The 18793-nt window shown below is 38.3% G+C and overlaps 1 protein-coding gene across 1 annotated transcript; it reads left to right on the plus strand.

Moving 5' to 3' along the window:
- Positions 1–319: 319 nt before the first annotated feature.
- On the plus strand, positions 320–3149 carry LOC137735387 (ras-related protein Rab2BV-like). The gene is made up of 3 exons (XM_068474810.2): positions 320–499; positions 625–823; positions 2300–3149. Exons 2-3 carry the CDS (start codon positions 659–661, stop codon positions 2780–2782), a joined length of 648 nt encoding a protein of 215 aa, XP_068330911.2. The 5' UTR covers positions 320–499; positions 625–658; the 3' UTR covers positions 2783–3149.
- The last annotated feature ends 15644 nt before the right edge of the window (positions 3150–18793 follow it).

Raw genomic sequence — 18793 nt, forward strand, 5'->3', positions numbered from 1 at the left:
ATGTCACCATTTTGGTGGCTTCATGGGTTCCACATACAAACTATTTGACGGAATCTTAATAGAATGAATAAATTGATATGCAGTAGTGAATGCTATGGACGACATTAATTGATTTTAGAAAAAATGGACCAAAATGATGCGTTTGATCAATCTCAGAGATCATTTGTGATAAAAACTCTAAATTTTATGCGCATGTCTTGTGAAGGGTCGTTTACTTTACACAGACTCTCCGAATTCCGCGCGTCCCTTCCCTCGTGAAAAGCCGTTTTAAGTGCATTTTCATCCGTTGTTTCTGTTTCTAACTTTCTACAACGCCATTTTTTCTTCGTCTTCTTCTCTTCTCCTCTCCTCTGTTTCCACGAACTTCAATGCAAAAACAACAAAACCCAACGTTCAAAAAATCCTCTATTTTGTTAGTCAGCATTCTTTTCGCCATTGTTTTATGATTACCCACTTTCCGTTTGTTTCTCTGGAAAATCACATCGGAAAGAAAACGTAGGTAAATGAAAATGCTATCTGATCAGCAGTTTTCTTATCCCTTCGGTCAAAACAAGAGAATTGGTTAATTTTTTTGGTTTATGATTGCTAATGGGTTTTTGTTTGGTGGATTTTGGATCTCGGCAGGTGTGGGGTGCTGTGTGTGTGAGGAGTAGAACGTATGGCGTACAAGGTGGATCACGAATACGAGTATCTCTTCAAGATTGTATTGATTGGAGATTCGGGTGTTGGAAAATCGAACATTCTTTCGAGGTTTACGAGGAATGAGTTTTCTTTGGAGTCTAAGTCCACCATTGGAGTTGAATTTGCAACTAGGACATTGCAGGTTGGTTCTGTTTGGAAAATATTGATCATTTGCAATTTTCCTGCTTCTAGCTTTTCTTTTTTTTAATTTTTTTATGAATTGAAACAATGGTGAAAGAATACATTATTTATAGAATTGTAGGAAATCCTTATAATTGTCTCCTGATAGTTGTTTCGATTTCTCGACACAAAGTTTCAGGTGGTACAAAAACCTCAGCGCCCATCTGATAACCATTTCGGTTTTTATTAATTTGTTTTTGTGGTTCTTCTTACCAAACAATGGATTGAGTTTTAGTTACCCTTGGTGCATATCAACTTTAACTATTTGTTTGTAGCTTGTGATACTGTTTAGGGTATAGTACCGGTGTTGCCCTGCGTTATCATCCAGTTTACGTCCGTGCCATGGACAATCTAGGTAGAACACTGCCATTCTGCAGAATATTGTTTGGTGACATTTGGATCTAAAATCTACCCAACCTTACCGTGTTACAATACCAACTTAGCCGATTTCAAGATATAATTGAGTTGTTAGTGGCAGAGCTCTGCGCAGGGCTTCCCTTGTTGTGCATAGTAGAGAACTTCAAAAGGGATTGTCATTTTTATAGGCTTATTTTTAGCTACAACCTATATAACTTAATTTTGATCTTACTTTGTCCTTGTAAATCAAAAGTCGTCACTTTATTTCATGAAACTCAAAATTCACTTTACTGGGTTTTCGTTTCTTCTGTCAAATAACCTTCAAAATACTAACGTGGATTTAAAAAATGCATATGTGGAGTCCGTGTGGCAAGAAGGAGATGCATATTTTGGTAAAATGGAGATGAAGGATTGCAGGTTGGAGAAATTTGGGAAGCAGAGGCTTTAAGCCCGATGGAGGATAGGAGCGAAATTTGCAGAGTTTGATTTTTTTTTTTTTTTTTGTTCTTGGTTTTTTGTCTTTTTCTTTTCTTGAATTTGGGCGTAGTGGTAGGATTGGGTGGATCATTAGTCTTTTGGTCGATTATATAATTGATTAGGTTGTGGGGGGAATGGGTTGCAAATGAAGAACTGGTTTTTTCTCTGGTCATTAGAGATGATTATGGAATTTTTGGATGGATGTTCAATCTCAACAAACCCTAATTATTTCCATAATGACCAATTAGAATCGATGATTACAATTTTAACCTCACACGTCAGCATTTTTTACGGTTACAGAAGAAGCGAAAACATGTTAAAGTTGAGCGAATTTTTTGAGTTTTAGGAGTAAAGTAACAACTTTTGAGTTACATGGAGCAAAGTGAGAACAAAATCGAGTTTTAGAAACGTAGCCAAAGATAAATCCTTTTTATACTAAAAAAAACCCTTCTCAATCTCATGTGTTTAAACGATGCGTCTTTTACTGACAAACAACTGTTGAAATCGAAGCGATTCTTCACTTGCTTTTGCTTGTTTAGTCATTAAGGTTTCAGGAATAGCTGCTTGCTTCTCCATCAAGATATAACCTTTTATTCTGCTGCAGATAGAGGGGAAGACAGTGAAAGCACAAATATGGGACACGGCAGGTCAAGAGAGGTACCGAGCCATAACGAGTGCTTACTACAGAGGGGCTGTTGGTGCCTTGATGGTGTATGACATAACCAAGAGGCAAACATTTGACAACGTGCAGAGGTGGCTCCGCGAACTAAGAGACCATGCAGATTCTAACATTGTTATAATGATGGCCGGGAACAAATCTGACTTGAATCACTTGAGAGCAGTTCCAGCAGATGATGCTCAAACATTGGCTGAGAAGGAAGGCCTCTCATTCCTCGAAACTTCAGCATTGGAGGCCTTCAATGTCGAGAATGCGTTTCAGACCATTTTGTTGGACATTTATCACATAATAAGCAAGAAGGCACTAGCAGCACAGGAGGCAGTTTCAACTGGACTCCCTCAAGGAACTACCATAAATGTTGCAAATAGTTCAGGTGACATGAACAAGAGAACTTGTTGCTCTAACTAAGAAAGTATCAACTGTTGATCTATAAGACGGAAAGTAGGAATGCGTGTACAATTTTGGTTTTTGTCTACAGAAAAATGGGCTAAGCTTCTAGCGTCTTGTCATGTAATTTAACCTCTAGACGCGGAAGCGAAAGAAGCAGGGTTTTAGAGAACCGTAGTTGAAGATGAACGTGATGCGTTCGCTCTTTCTATTCATTTTTGGACTGGTACCGAAGGTAACTGGGGTCTTGGTATAGGCAAGGATTAGAATTAAAAAACATTGTATGTTTTCATATTATTGTTTTCTTGATCTTGTTCTTCAAAAGTTCTCTCTGATCTTGTGAATGTTTGTACTTAATGCTGCAATAAATCTTTCCATGTATTTTTTTATGTTATTAGTTTTTGAAAAATGACCATGTGTATATATTGGAGAGAGCTTAGAAATAGTTGCTTGATTTCAGAAGAATACATGCATTGAGTCGAAATGTAGACTCTCACTTCTCTGGATGGGACTTATAAGACACGATATGTTGAAATTTTGTTGAATTTATTAAGTTCAGTTTCAACACTTACAGGTTCGGCAAACACAACTATAATAGTAATTTAATTTAATTCAAATAGTTCAGTTCAGATCGAATAACCAACATCAGCTTAAGGTCTAACCCTCTCTTTGGCTAAAATAGTAAAATTAAAATGGTAGTGCTACTTACACACTCTTTTTTACCTCTCACATACTCGTATTAACTTTTTTTTTCTATTGATCTTCTTCAATTTATTTGATTCGATAGCCAAAAAGAGAGATATGTGAGAGATAAAAAAGGATGTGGGGATAACATCACCTAATTAAAAATAGGGTAAATGACAAAAAACTACCTCAACTATGGGTATCACAACATTATCATACATCATCTTTTAAAATTAACAATGTCATACCTCATCTTTAGAATTTGGTCCAATGTTATACCTTCCGTTAGCTTGGCCGTAAATTTCTCAGTTAAATGCTGACGTGGCTTGATTTGAGACCCACTTTCTATTAAAAATTTAATAAAATATTTAAAAAATTAATTAAATATTAAAACATTTATAAAAAAATAAAAAATAAAAAAAGCAAGAACCAAAAAAACACCCATCAACCCATGTCTGTCACATCCCAGCTCAGGCCCCCATCACATCACGGGCTCGACTTCATCGTAGCATAGCATTATTCGCTTTTGGCCCCGATCACGCCCTCACGATTTTGTTTCTGGGAACTCACACAAGAACTTCCCAATGGGTCACCCATCCTGAGATTGCTCTTGTGCGAACTCGCTTAACTTCAAAGTTCCAATGGAATCCGAAACCAGTGAGTTCCCAAAAGGCCTCGTGCTAGGTAGAGATGGGAATATACATATAAAGTTTACAGGATCCACTCCCCTGGACGATGTGGGATGTTACAATCCACCCCCCTTAGGGGCCCAACATCCTCGTCGACACACTCGCCCCACACGACAGAGTGGCTCTGATACCACATCCCACATTGCACAGGGGAGTGGATCATGTAAGCTTTATATGTATATTCTCATCTCTACCTAGCACGAGGCCTTTTGAGAACTCGCTCGCTTCGGATTCCATGAGAACTCCGAAATTAAGTGAGTTCACGCGAGAGCAATCCCAGGATGGGTGACCCACTGGGAAGTTCTCATGTGATTTCCCAGAAACAAAATTGTGAGGGCGTGGTTGGGGCCCAAAGCGGACAATATCATGCTACGATGGAGTCGAGCCCGAGATGTGGTGGGGGCCGAGGCCGAGATGTGACAATTTGGTATCAGAGCCACTCTACCGTGTGGTGCGAGTGTGCCGACGAGAACATCGGATCCCTAAGGGGGGTGGATTGTAACATCCCACATCGCCCAAGGGAGTGGATCTTATAAACCTTATATATATATTCTTATCTCTACCTAGCACGAGTGTGCCGACGAGGACATTGGGCCCCTAAGGGGGGTGGATTGTAACATCCCACATCGCCCAAGGGAGTGGATCTTATAAACCTTATATGTATATTCTCATCTCTACCTAGCACGAGACCTTTTAGGAACTCACTGGCTTTGGATTCCATCGGAACTCTGAAGTTAAGCGAGTTCCCAAAAGGCATCGTGCTAAGTAGAGATGGGAATATACATATAAAGCTTACAAGATCCACTCCCTTGGACAATGTAGAATGTTACAATCCACCCCCCTTAGGGGTCCGACGTCCTCATCGGCACACTGGCACCACACGGCAGAGTGGCTCTGATACCAAATTGTCACATCCCGGCCCGGGCCCCCACCACATCCCGGGCTCGACTCCACCTTAGCATGATATTGTCTACTTTGGGCCCCGACCATGCCCTTACGGTTTTTTTTCTGGGAACTCACACGAGAACTTCTTAGTGGGTCACACATCCTAGGATTGCTCTCGTTCGAACTCGCTTAACTTCGAAGTTCCGATGGAATCCGAAGCCAGTGAGTTCCCAAAAGACCTCGTGCTAGGTAGAAATGAGAATATACATATAAGGCTTATAGGATCCACTCCCTTGGGCAATGTGGGATGTTACAGTCGAAGTATGTTTTGAGGTTGATTCGAGAACACCTATTTCTAGGGTTTCGGTGGTCCAAGGCTGATTTCAGGTGTTTCCCGGCCTAATTGGATTTTGGCCCATGTATGAAAGTTGTTCCTCTCATTGAACTCTACTTGCCTATAAAATTTGGTGATTTTTAAAGTTAGTCGGAAAATTGGGATTCCGTTCTTTGGAAACCACCACCCATGGCAGCGTGTGGCCAGTGGGCCGATGCTGCCAATTTGTGCATATTTTGATATTCTAAATATGAGTTTGGTATCAAATTGATGTGTTTCGATTATTAAACGCAATGTTGGTTATTTCGGTTATTTGCATATTATTGGAAATGGTTTGAAAAATGAAATGTGAACTACGAAAAGCTTGATCCCGCTAAAGGGTACGTAGGCAGTTTAATAGGGTTAGATGCAGACTTAAATAGTCGAGAATTATATTTGATTGAGTAGTTGATTTAAGGAAAGAAATTTGATGAATAAGATGAAATTAAATTTTATGTTTTTGGTAAGTAAATTTTGGTTATAGATTATGTGAGTAATTAAGGAATTTTAAATAAAGAATGGTGTTTAAGGGTAGTAATATAAATACGAGTTTAAATTGGGCCTATCACCGAAAATTTTCCTGAACAAGTAAGTTTTTGGGGCGGGGCGTTACACAAGTTGTCCTGGGAACGGATTTGCTTGACTTCAATGTTCTAATGCTATTGTTGCTAGTGTGAGTAAAAGAACTTCGGCGTTATGTGCTTAGTGTTGTTTCTCTTTATGTATCCCTTCTTTAATTGCTCGATACATGCTGCATTGCCTTCAAAAATCGTTGTAGGAAGGTCAACGACGGAAGAAAAACCACTAGTGCTTCGAATATGTTTCATAACTGCTCTCAGCCAAAAGCACTATCGCGAGGCTTCATGTAGGGCGAGAATCTTAGCATGGTTCGAAGAAGTTGCAATTAACGTTTGCTTAGTAGACCTTCAAGATATAGCGATGTCTCTAACGGTAAAAACATAACCCGTTTGAGAACATGCCTTATGTGGGTCAAACAAATAACCAGCATCTGCGTAACTAACAAGGCGAGAATCAACTCGACGACCGAGAGGGTGGCAGTTTCTGTCGAGGATTCATGGATATGGAACAAGCCCAAATCCGTAGTACCCTTAAGGTAGCGAAAAATATCTTTAACACCATTCCAGTATCTGCATGTAGGCGCGTTGCTATATCTAGCCAAAAGATTAACAGCAAAGGAGATGTCAGATCTAGTGCATTGATCCAAGTACAATAAAGCACCAATTGCATTTAGGTATGGAACTTTAAGCTCCAAAATCTCTTCCTCATCCTCCTTCAGACAGAATGGATCTCGTTTAGCATCTAGAGTCCAAACGACTATAGGAGTACTCGAAGGCTTCGCTTTATCCTCATTAAAATGACGCAACACCTTCTGGGTGTAGTTCGATTGATGTACTAGGATTCCATCTGAACAATATTCGATCTCTAAGCCGAGACAATATCGAGTTTTCCCAAGATCTTTCATCTTAAATTTCGATTTCAAGTGCGTAGCAATTTCCTCAAGCTCTGAGGGAGTTACAATGAGGTTCATGTCATCGACATAAACTGGAACGATGGTAAATCCGGAATGTGACTTCTTAATGAGCACGCATAGGCATAGTTCGTTGTTCACAGAACCCTGACTTGTCAAATATTCACTCAGACGGTTATACCACATCCACCCGGATAGTTTCAATCCATAGAGTGACCTCCTCAATCTAATCGTGAGAGTGTTCCATGGTCTAGAACTATTTGAACCAGTCAATGGAAGTCTTTCTAGAACTTTCATGTACATTTCCGTATCTAGATCCCTATAAAGATACGCGGTTACCATGTCCATAAGCTACATATTCAATTTTTCAGAAACTACCAAACTGATAAGGTAACGAAACATTATGACGTCCATTACAGAAGAATACGTCTCCTCGTAATTAATCCCATGGAGTTGAGAGAAGCCTTGCGTTACGAGGCTTACTTTGTATCACACTATTACATTCTTCTCATTACGCTTCCTCACGAAAACCCACGTATAGCTCACAGGCTTCACATATGGTAAAGTAGGAACTACGGGCCCATCACCTTTCGTTTCGCAAGCAAATCGAGTTCAACCTAGATTGCTTGTTTCCAATTTGACCAATCCATTCTATGTCGACATTCATCAATGGAACGTGGTTCAATGTCATCGTTAAGCATGATATCAGAAGCAACGGTATACGCAAATGTATCATCGACTATCATCTCATTCTGATTCCAAACCTCATCCAATACGGCGTAATGGACCAAAATCTTACAATTATTAGGAAGCCGACATGTTTCATCTGAAGCATCACCGTAATCTTGAATAACCTCATGCATTGGAACAGATGAGTAAGCAATGGTTGGATTCATAATAGGTTCACTAGTTTGTGCCGTTTTCCTCTTCCAGGGTTGTGAATCGTTTGAACCAAGAGGCCTGCCACGCTTCAGGGTAAGAACAGGTGATTGGCTAGCTGTCATTGTACCTTACCGTGTGGGAGGTACGGCCGCCCCACCTTCAGGGACGTTTAGACCTTCCATGACGGTGTTATGGCGTATGATCGGTACATCCATCTTTGCAGGTGCGTTTGCAGCGGGTATATGTGATCTCGTCACCTTCGCTAGATCGGTAAAAGCATCCAGCATGCTTTGAAGATACACTATGACATCCCACATCGCCCAGGGGAGTGATCCTTAAATTTATATTCCCATCCCTACTTAGCATGAGGCCTTTTGGGAGCTCACTGGCTTCGGGTTCCGTAGGAACTCCGAAGTTAAGCGAGAAGGGGGCTAGAGCAATCCCATGATGGGTGACCCACTGGGAAGTTGCTCGTGAGTTCCCAAAAACAAAACCGTGAGGGAATGGTAAGCCCAAAGCGGACAATATCGTGCTACGGTGGTGGAGCGGGCCCGGGAAGTGGTCCCACCCGGGCAGGGATGTGACTTACACAATGGGAGTAATCCATGACAATTTATAGCGTTCTACAGGAACGTTAATGATCTTATCTCCCCCAAACGACAAGAAAATTGTTTCATCGAAATGACAATCCGTAAAACGTGCAGTAAAAAGATATCCTGTCAAGGGTTCTAAGTAGTGTATAATGGATGACGAATCATAGCCTACATAGATTCCCATTTTTCTCTGATGACTTATTTTGGTATGTAGTGGCGGCGCTATTGGCATATAGATTGCGCACCCAAACACACGTAAATGCGAGACGTCAGACTCGTATCTAGTAACCAATTGTAACAGTGAATGAGGTTGGGTAGTGGTGGGCCTCAGACAAACCAACATAGTTGCGTGCAATATTGCATGGCCCCAGGCAAATACCAGTAAATTGGCTCTCATAACCAAAGTCCAAGCTATCGTTTGAATGTGCTTTATGTAAGCTTCTACCAGGCCGTTTTGGGTGTGAACATGGGGTACTAGATGTTCAACTTCAATCCTAACGGACATCCAATAATCATCAAAGGTCTGTGACGTAAACTCTCCAGCATTATCCAGTTGAATCGACTTTATCGGATAATCGGGGTGGCGAGCCCTTAGCTTAATAATTTGTGCTAAAAGTTTCGCAAATGCAACATTGCGTATGGACAATAAGCAGACATGTGACCATCGTGCCGATTTATCAACCAACACCATAAAGGATCTAAATGGTCCGCATGTTGGTTAGATAGGTCCACAAATATCCCATTCAATATTCTGAAGAAATTTAAGAGGGTCATGAATAATCTTTGTAATTGAGGGCTAAATGTTCAACTTCCCCAAGGAACATGCTTTGCAAAACGGATGGTCGGGATAAGATTTCAAGTTATGCACATGAGATGCTTTGAGGATACGACGCATCATATCTCATTTGGGGTGTCCCATTCGATCATGCCAAAGCAGGAGAGTGTCCTGGAACCCAGCATTAGGGCCGGCCACATGGTGTGTCTCTACGACTCGAATGGTTGTTATGTACTACCCAATCGAGAGACATTCCAACTTCTCGTGAATATACTTTCGACCATATTCGTAAGAATTGATACAAAGAAATTCAGAACCATTTTCTTCAATGGTTTCAACATGATATTGATTATCTCGAATGTCTCTAAAACTCCTCAACATTCTTCCGAAATGTGGAGAATAAAGTGCCTCTTTAATGGTTAATTCAGTCCCATTGAACAACATTATACGGGCCTTTTCGTGTCCTTCTATCAGGTTGGATGGGCCTGAGAGGGTTGTCAGAGGTGCATTCTTAGGTATGAAATTAGTAAAATAATGCTTCTCACGCAATATGGCGTGCGTAGTTGCACTATCTGCCAGACAACTAACTTCCCCACTAGTCATACCTAGAAATAAATTAATTGAATTGGTCACATGCATAAATATAATTCCATTTATTCAATTAATCAATTCGAGAAATAATATCCAATATTCAAAACAAACCAAACCAAACAAATAATTCCAAAAACTTAGAAAAATTGTTCGAAAATTAAACCATAAACCTAGAAAATAGGAAGGGGGTTCGGCCACTAAGGGTTAAACACCCTAAAGACATGTCTAAATTTATTCTTCCATATGAACGGATGCCTCTTGAAAAATTGAAACCTCCAGAGTTGTAGTAGCCGCTTCAGGGATTTCTACATGTGCAAAGTTGGACTCATGACATGAATGATACTTGGCAATGGCCTCGAGGGTAGCTCGGCATACATGTGACCAATGATCCCTTGATCCACAACGGTAGCACATGTCCAATTCATTGGAATCCGATTAAACGGTAGCTTTTCCCTTATTCTTGAAGTTTGGGGCCTTCGGGGCAAGAGGTTGGCGCTTCTGGGTTAAGTTTGCTTCCTTAGATGGGCCTCTATTCAGTGGACCTTAGGCCCATGATGGAGCTTGCCACCCCTTGTCACAGTCACGACGGGATCTCCGTCGGTTTTGGCTGTTCGAAGTTGTCGCGTGCACTTCAGGAGCAGCGTTCGAGCCGATAAGTCGAGCTTGATGATTCTTCATCAAAAGCTGGTTCTGCTTTTCAGCAAGAAGTAGAACAGATATCAAATCCAAAAATATGGTAAACTTATGTGCCCTATATTGTTGCTGCAGGACAATATTTGTGGCATTGAAGGTTGAATAGGTTTTCTCCAGGAAATCATGTTCGGTTAAGTCCTCGTTACAGAACTTAAGTAGTGATCAGATTCTACAAACTTCAAAGTTATATCCATTCACAGACTTAAAGTCTTGGAAGCATAAATGCTGCCAGTCGTGTCTTGCTTCAGGCAAGAAGATGTCTTTTTGGTGATCGAAATGATCTGCCAGAGAGAGCAAGAGGGTACGAGGATCCTCCTCTGCGAGGTACTATGTCTGCAGTGCATCATGGATGTGTTTTCGAATAAAGATCATAATAGTAGCTTTCTGAGCTTCGTGGACGGGTGCATCGTTGGTTGGTTCCCCAATTGTAGCTTTAAGACTCTTTGCAGTATGATGGAGCTTCACATCTTGACCCCACTTCAGGTAGTTTCTTCCAGAGACTTCCAGAGCGGTGAAATCAAGCTTGTTCAAGTTCGACATGTCCCTAAACAAATGGTACACCAAAACGTGGTTAGTCGTATAGACATATATCGTAGAACATTCGGGTTCTATAGACATGTATTGGTTTAATTTATGCATAAAAGCTATAGGCTTCATGTGGTAAGTTTTGAATGGAAACTTCAGGTTTCAAAAGCACTAAATTCGAAATTACAGGTTCGATTTAGTTTATGAACGTTTTAGTTCATATATGGGGGTACCTGCAAGAACACAGAATACAATATACAATAAAGTGTAGTGAATTTGTGGATTACTTCAGGAACCCACGTGTGAATGCTTCAGGACTACAAAAAATAGTCAATGGTTCAAAGATAATTATAGATTAATCGTCAGATTAATGGACTGCTGGTCACTTTAATTAATTCAATAGATTGAGATCATTCGGGGTCGATCGTAGAAGTAAAAATAATTATAATATGCGGATTAAAATTATTTAGAATGACAAAAGTTAGCATTGGGTTCGAAAAAGAGTAGCCCCAAAAAACATTGGGCTCGAGTTGACTGCAATTGGCAGCCCCAAGGTGATAACAGGCCATGGGCGGCCCAGCCATAAAGGCTTGCGGGTGGGCGCGCAGAAACCCCAGCTGGGGCTGGGTTTCGGGACTTGGGCCTAAGGAGGTAAGCCCAGCCATCTGGGTTGGCTATTTGATTACGGGCCATGGCATATATAAACCCAGTAAACCGAGGAGGCTGCTGCAAATGGGACGGGGCTTTAAGCCCATGTCTGGGCCAAGCCCAGCATGCTTCTGGCATACGGGTTTGGGCTGGAGTGGACCAGGGCTTGCAAGCCCGTGTGACAAACGACCCAAGCTGAAGCTTGGTTGGGTCCGAGAGGTGCAGCAAGCCCAGAGGGCTGCGCAGGTGGTCCAGGGCGTCGGGGCGATACCATCCCATGGTGGTCCACGGTGGTGCCACAAATTTTCCTCTTTTTTTTTTTTTTTTTTTCGAATTCTAGAGTTAAAAACCCTAATTGCTTCTAAATTAATTTCAATTCTTTGACTCGCTATTCCACATAGCATATATGCGTAATGCATGAACAATTATATTATATATATATATATATATTGACAACATATATGAACATAAATACGATATATATATATATATAATTGAAAGGAAAATATAAATATAGGGGTTCATGTATCATGGCGAATGTTTTCATGCTTCAAGTGTTTTTCAAATATCTTAATTTATTTTAAAAGAACCTGATTGGTGGTAAATGATTGAGAGCCTTTGAATTTGTAGAAGATAGCCTCCTCCTATGATCCTTCAGTTCCTTAGTTTCTGGCAATAGCGTGCTGATAACATATTGTAGGCCTAATTAATTGAGCGATCTAAGGAATACAGAGAGAGGGGACCGGCGACAACAAGAGAGAAAGAGAGAGATTTAATTCTGAGGTGTGTGTTGTATCACCCCCTTATGCCTTTCTTTATGATAGTAGGAAGGGTAAAATCCTTACCCTATTATGATTACATCTCTTAATAGGTAATCAACTCCTAATAGGTAACTACAAGATACTCCTAGATATACTAGGATTTACACAATCACATTCCTAATCCGGTAGGACTGCAACATAGAGATATTTTTTAATTATGTTAATTATTAAATAAAAACTTAATAATGTATTTGTCACATCCCCGCCCAGGGCGGATCAATTCCCGGGCCCGCTCCACCACCGTAGCACGATATTATCCGCTTTGGGCTTACTATTCCCTCACGGTTTTGTTTTTAGGAACTCACGAGCAACTTCCCAGTGGGTCACCCATCAAGGGATTGCTCTAGCCCCCTTCTCGCTTAACTTCGGAGTTCCTATGGAACCCGAAGCCAGTGAGCTCCCAAAAGGCCTCGTGCTAGGTAGGGATGGAAATATATATTTAAGGATCACTCCCCTAGGCGATGTGGGATGTCACAATCCACCCCCCTTAGGGGCCCGACGTCCTCGTCGGCACACCACGGCCAGGGTTAGGCTCTGATACCAAATTGTCACATCCCCGCCCGGGGCGGATCACTTCCCGGGCCCGCTCCACCACCGTAGCACGATATTATCCGCTTTGGGCTTACCATTCCCTCATGGTTTTGTTTTTGGGAACTCACGAGCAACTTCCCAGTGGGTCACCCATCATGGGATTGCTCTAGCCCCCTTCTCGCTTAACTTCGGAGTTCCTACGGAACCCGAAGCCAGTGAGCTCCCAAAAGGCCTCGTGCTAGGTAAGGATGGAAATATATATTTAAGGATCACTGCCCTGGGCGATGTGGGATGTCACAGTATTAATAATTAATTATTTATTCAATTAATTTTAATAATTACATAAAAAATTAATAATTAATTAATTTTTTATTCCAATTGGCAAAGGAGTGGGCCCCGCTCCTGCTACGTCATTATTTAACAGCTAAATTGACAGAAAAAATAACAGAGGTCTGAAATTGCAACGAATTAATACGTTGAGGTATGATATTGCAATGTTTAAAGCATGAGATATGAGATTGTGATTCGACCTATAGTAGAGGTAGTTTTATGTAATTTACCCAATTATTTTACTATTTCTATTTTGATAAATTATATTGATAAAGTAAAGGATTATAACAAGAGTAAATAGTAGCAATGGTCTCTCAATTTTAATCAAATTAGAGCAATGGTCCCTTAACTAAAAATTCATTACTATCAGTTCCTCAACTCATCAAAACGTGTAGCTATGATCCTTTTCGTCGACTCTGTTAGAATTCTGTCAAAATGAGTTATGTTGGAATGATCATTACTAAAATTGGGTTAAAGTTGAGGATCATTTCTCCAGTTGAATTAAAATTGAGGGACCATTGATACAATTTTTCTTTCTTGATCTTTCATATTTGCCCCTTGATTTAGCCTCACGTGTATGACACGTGACTCATTTTAACAAAAGTTATAACGGAGTTGATGAAAATGACCATAGCTGCATGTTTTGATGAATTGAGGGACTAATGGTAATGAATTTTTAGTTAAGTGACCATTGTTCTAATTAAGTTAAAATTGAAGGACAATTGCTATAATTTATTCTTGCACCCAAGAGGGTTAAAAAGGCAACTCACGTCATAAAGAACTAGGCAAAGCGTCGCTATACACGAGAACCCAAACTGCAATGCAAATGCAACCTACTCTTTTTCCCACTTAAGAGTAATATGGGAAAACTCGAATTTTACCTTTGTCTTTTTCTTTTTTCTTTTTTAAATTTTATTATTAGTAAATGGATGTGGTAAAATTGGAAACTAATTAAATAATTGAAGAAAGACGAGAGTTTTGAACCGAAGTAAAATTCTAACACTCTATGCATTAGAATATTAAATCACATATCTGCTAAAATATTACAGCACATGTAAATTTTACCTTTTATCTTTACTATGGGAAAGTGGGGTGGACCAATTCCACTTCTGTATGGAAAGGAGAATATAGGAGAGCTTGTGTCTAAAAGTTCTTTTCTCTGTCCTTTTGTAGGTGTGATTGAAATGAGAGCACTAGCGAGTAACGAGTGTTTTTAAGAGGTTGAATTATTTTTATATTATCAATTAGTTTTATGGTATAATTTTAATTTTTTGCATAATATCAGCAAGTTGACTCATGTGTCAAATTCAACAGCTACACATGTTTCATGTCACTCAATTCGTGTTTTTTATGTGTTTGGCTTGAAAATTCGTCATATGCGAGGGAGAATGCAAGGATGTGAAGGTAAAAGAGTTACACATCAGTGAAATGAGAAATCTTGTAAGAACTTATAAGAGGTTGATTTGCTTCTTATATTACAAATTAATTTTATAATAAAATCTAAACTTTCTTCATTTATTTCGTGAAAGAATGATTAATCAAGTAATTATTTAGCGATCGATGGGACAAAAATGGAGAACCAATTCTGTAGAAATGGAGTCCTTTCACACTTGAGGAGATGTCAATTATTGTTGCTGCATGATTTGAAATGTCAATTATTGTTGCTGCATGATTTGAGATGTTTACACTCCCTTGCTTCCCTCAAGAGTCAAGACTCCCTTAAGCAAGAGGCTGGGGAATTTTTTTTTATTTTTTTATTTTAACAAACGATATTATTTATACTAAAGAAAATAAAATAGGTTTAGCCTCATAATAAGTTAGTAATAATGTGGTTCAAATTCGCCTTTGACGATAATCGAACATAAGACCTCTCACTTACAAGTAAAAAAGAATATCATTAGACCGTAGTACTAATTGGCTTGAGAATTCATTTTATAACAGCAAGATATTATTAAGAAAATGTATTGTAAAATCATTTAACAATTACTTATAAAAACACGTGATATAGCCCTAGCATTAGTAAAAATTTGAAAATAATTTTCACACACTTATTTTAATTTTGTTATCCAACAATTAAAGTTCAATAAAAACATGAATGCACAACAAGAATAAAGGTGTGGAAATCATTTTTTCGGTGAAAGCACTATCAAAAATAGTCAAATACCCCAAAATATGTTCAAATACTCCAAAAATAAAGGATATAGTAAAACAACACTTCTTGCGAAAAGCGCTAACCGGACTAAAGTATAGTCTCTTTCAAATGGGCATCCAACTTTAAAAAAGTGTGATAATTGTAGGGGCATAGTGTAAAGTGAATGGAGTATTGCTATGACTAAGAGTTTACTAATCATGCGGATTCGGATCCTCTACTCGGTTTTATTGTGTTTGTTGTTTGTTAATTATCACCGCACATCACAATTCAAAAGTGATTGAGCAGAAGAGTGGTGGATTTTTAGTATGTGGAAACAAAAAAAATTTGGAACACATAAATTGCAACATGTGAAATGCCTTTGAAATAAAATATAAATAAAACATAAAAACCTCAACCGTACGAAAAGGAGTTTTATTGAATTCCTAACCATTTTCTTCATCATGTTTAAATTAAAGAGTCATAATTTCAAATTTTTTTTAAATTAAGATGGTTTAATCAATTGTCAACTCAATAATTTTGTATTTATTTAATATACATCCACATAAGTAAGCTAAGACCATCTTCAAATGAGATATCAAATTTTGAACATAAAATTTAAATTTGACAGCCTACATGGCACTTTGACATATTTTAACATTTCGCTCGCCACCCGATATGTCAAATTAAACTATTATTTTATTACATTATTTTGTGTTCTTAATTTTTGTTTTATATTTTAAATTTTACACATATAAATCATTCATGATAATTGAAACCCAACAAATAACTTTTTATTGGTTGAACACTAATAAGGACATGATCCTCATCTTTGTTGAACGAATAACTTTTTTCTTGATTCCAGACGCTGAATCAGAAGATGAGTCGGAAAAAACTCGAGGCATGTTCACTGTATGAAGTTCTTTGTTGAACCCAGCACTAGTGGTGAAGCCACAGCAGGGCTAGGAGGGGCGGCCACCCCTCCGGTCGTCGGAAATTCACATGCAGAGCAAGGAATCCGCCCCTTCAATCGTCGAAAAGCCACATAAACAGCCATGGTGTCGGTGGGCTGCCTGTTGCAGAGGAGGGCAACTCCTGCCAGAGGAAGAAAAACGGAAAACAAAAGTTGTTTTAAAAAAATCTTGGACCCCACGATGTCGTTTCAACGTTCCTTTTAAATGAAACGTTGCGTTTTGTTACTTTTTCTTCTATCCTTCTTTTGTTGCTTTTCTCCGTTTTTATTTTCCCATTTTTTTCCTTCTATCTTTTTTCCATTCAACTTGGTTCCTTTGATTTTGGTTAAATGGTTTGGCTTGGTCTATCTTTCTTTTGGTTTGATCTTTTGATTGGTCCCTAATTATACTTTAAAGACATAAGTGCTTCAATGAAATATTTTAGATAAACCATACCCACAAAATACCACATAAAATAAGACTTTCAATACTAAAATTACCTTAATGTTGTTAATACAATATGGAGGAGGTTATTTCATACTCAAATTTGTATGGTTTTTTTTTTCTAGCCATTACTACATTCAATGAATTTCCGATGTGACTTTGTGGACTTGTTTCATGTTTCAAATAATAGGAAAACTAATGAAAATGATTTGAAAACTTTTGAGTTTTAACCAAAAGAACAAAAATGTGTTGTAAGTAAATAGTATCATGAGTGACTTTTTACAGTAAAAATGTCTTTAACGTCAAAAGTGAACAGTATCATGAGTGTTTCGTTAAGACTCCTTAATTTAAATCAATCTAGGCTCCTGCCTAGGCACCTAGTTGCTAGGTTCTAGTCTGTTGTTTGATTAGTGCTTAACATTTTTTAGGATGTAATCCTAGCCAATTTAAGTTACTTACATTGGCTTTGATATTATTGCTTACAACCGGTTTGGTGGAGAGACTATTTTCTGCTATGAATAGACTCAAAACTTTGCACTCTCCAATGTGAAAGCAACCGCTTCGATTGAACCTTGCACTCTTTTGAATTTCGCCCCTCCCTTTGGCAAATCCTAGCTTCGCCACTACCCAGCACCACGAATAACTTTTTTCTTGCTTCCAAACAAAATCTCTTCGGTTTGAACACTGAGCTCTCTCTCTTAGATCGAAAGAATACCTATCTTTTTTGTTCATGTGATCAGAGATGAATTGTCTCCATAATCTCACAGGGTTTCTCATCCATTCCGTACACACATATTCCATAAACGTTCACCAATTTTCTTTACCAATTAATTAATTTTTTTTCATTTCATTTTTTTTCCAAATCTCATATCCTCTGTTTTGCCTCTCCGGAGCTTCGGGAGCTAATCCCAGGAGGCCTTCGTTCTCTAATCTCTTTCGCAACTCTATCATTGATTAAAAAAAAAAGAAAGAAAGAGGCAGGATATGAACAGACTGCACGTTCAACAATCAACATTTATTATAATAAATAATTAAACTAATTAAAAAAAATTAATAATTAATTAAAAAATATTTGAAGCTATTGTCAAATTTGACAGCAGCCTCCTTTGTTGCCATTCCATGTCATGCCACATAGGATTTGGCATTTCGGTTGAAAACAATTAGTGGCTGTCTTTTTTTACTATTATAGCTTATGTGGACATTTTGACATCTCCTTTGGAAATGCTCTAATAACTATTTGGAGATGCTCTAATAACTATTTCCTACAGTCTAAGAATTTTAAATTGGTGACTTTATTAATTAAAAATATTAATTTAACTAATTCCTTATTGTCATTGCAAGTAGCATTTTACTACAGTGGTAGAAAGATGTTAAGTCCTTGCATGGCGGAGTGAGTTCTAACCCCGTCGGTGACTAATCTAACATCTAATTTAATAAAATCTAATAATCTATTGTTTGACCCAAAAAAAAATCCTTATTGTCATTAAAAAAAAAAGAGAGAATTTTTTATTTCTGTTATTATATTTAATTAGTCTCTTGCTACATTAAAAAAAAAAAAGTTATTAATACTTTCATAAGAAAGCTTCATTAATTTGGTAAAATTTTACATATAGTTATATAAATGTATTTAAAACTTATGGTACATTTGAAAATAAACATACCATAAAACCAAAATTGCCCATATTATAAGTAATCAAACGTACCAATACAATCAAACGTACCTTTACTATGATTATGTATGTGATAATGAGTTTTGAACATTCTATTTAATTCACTAAACTAAATATTATAACAAATAATAAAAAAATCTAAAATCTCCAGAATGAGAGATGCATATAACCATAACAAATTCACAGGTAAGGAATGATAGGGAAAAAAGGAAAACGAAAGTAAAGAAGTAATGTGAAATTTTTTAGGGTGGCTAGCAAACAATTTCATGAAAATTACCCAAAAGGTCAAAAAAAAAATTAAAAAAAAAAAAAAAAGGAACGTCTAAAA

The sequence above is a fragment of the Pyrus communis genome, chromosome 7 (assembly GCF_041283825.1).
Source record: "Pyrus communis isolate YQ-2024b chromosome 7, ASM4128382v1, whole genome shotgun sequence".
Lineage (NCBI taxonomy): Eukaryota > Viridiplantae > Streptophyta > Magnoliopsida > Rosales > Rosaceae > Pyrus > Pyrus communis.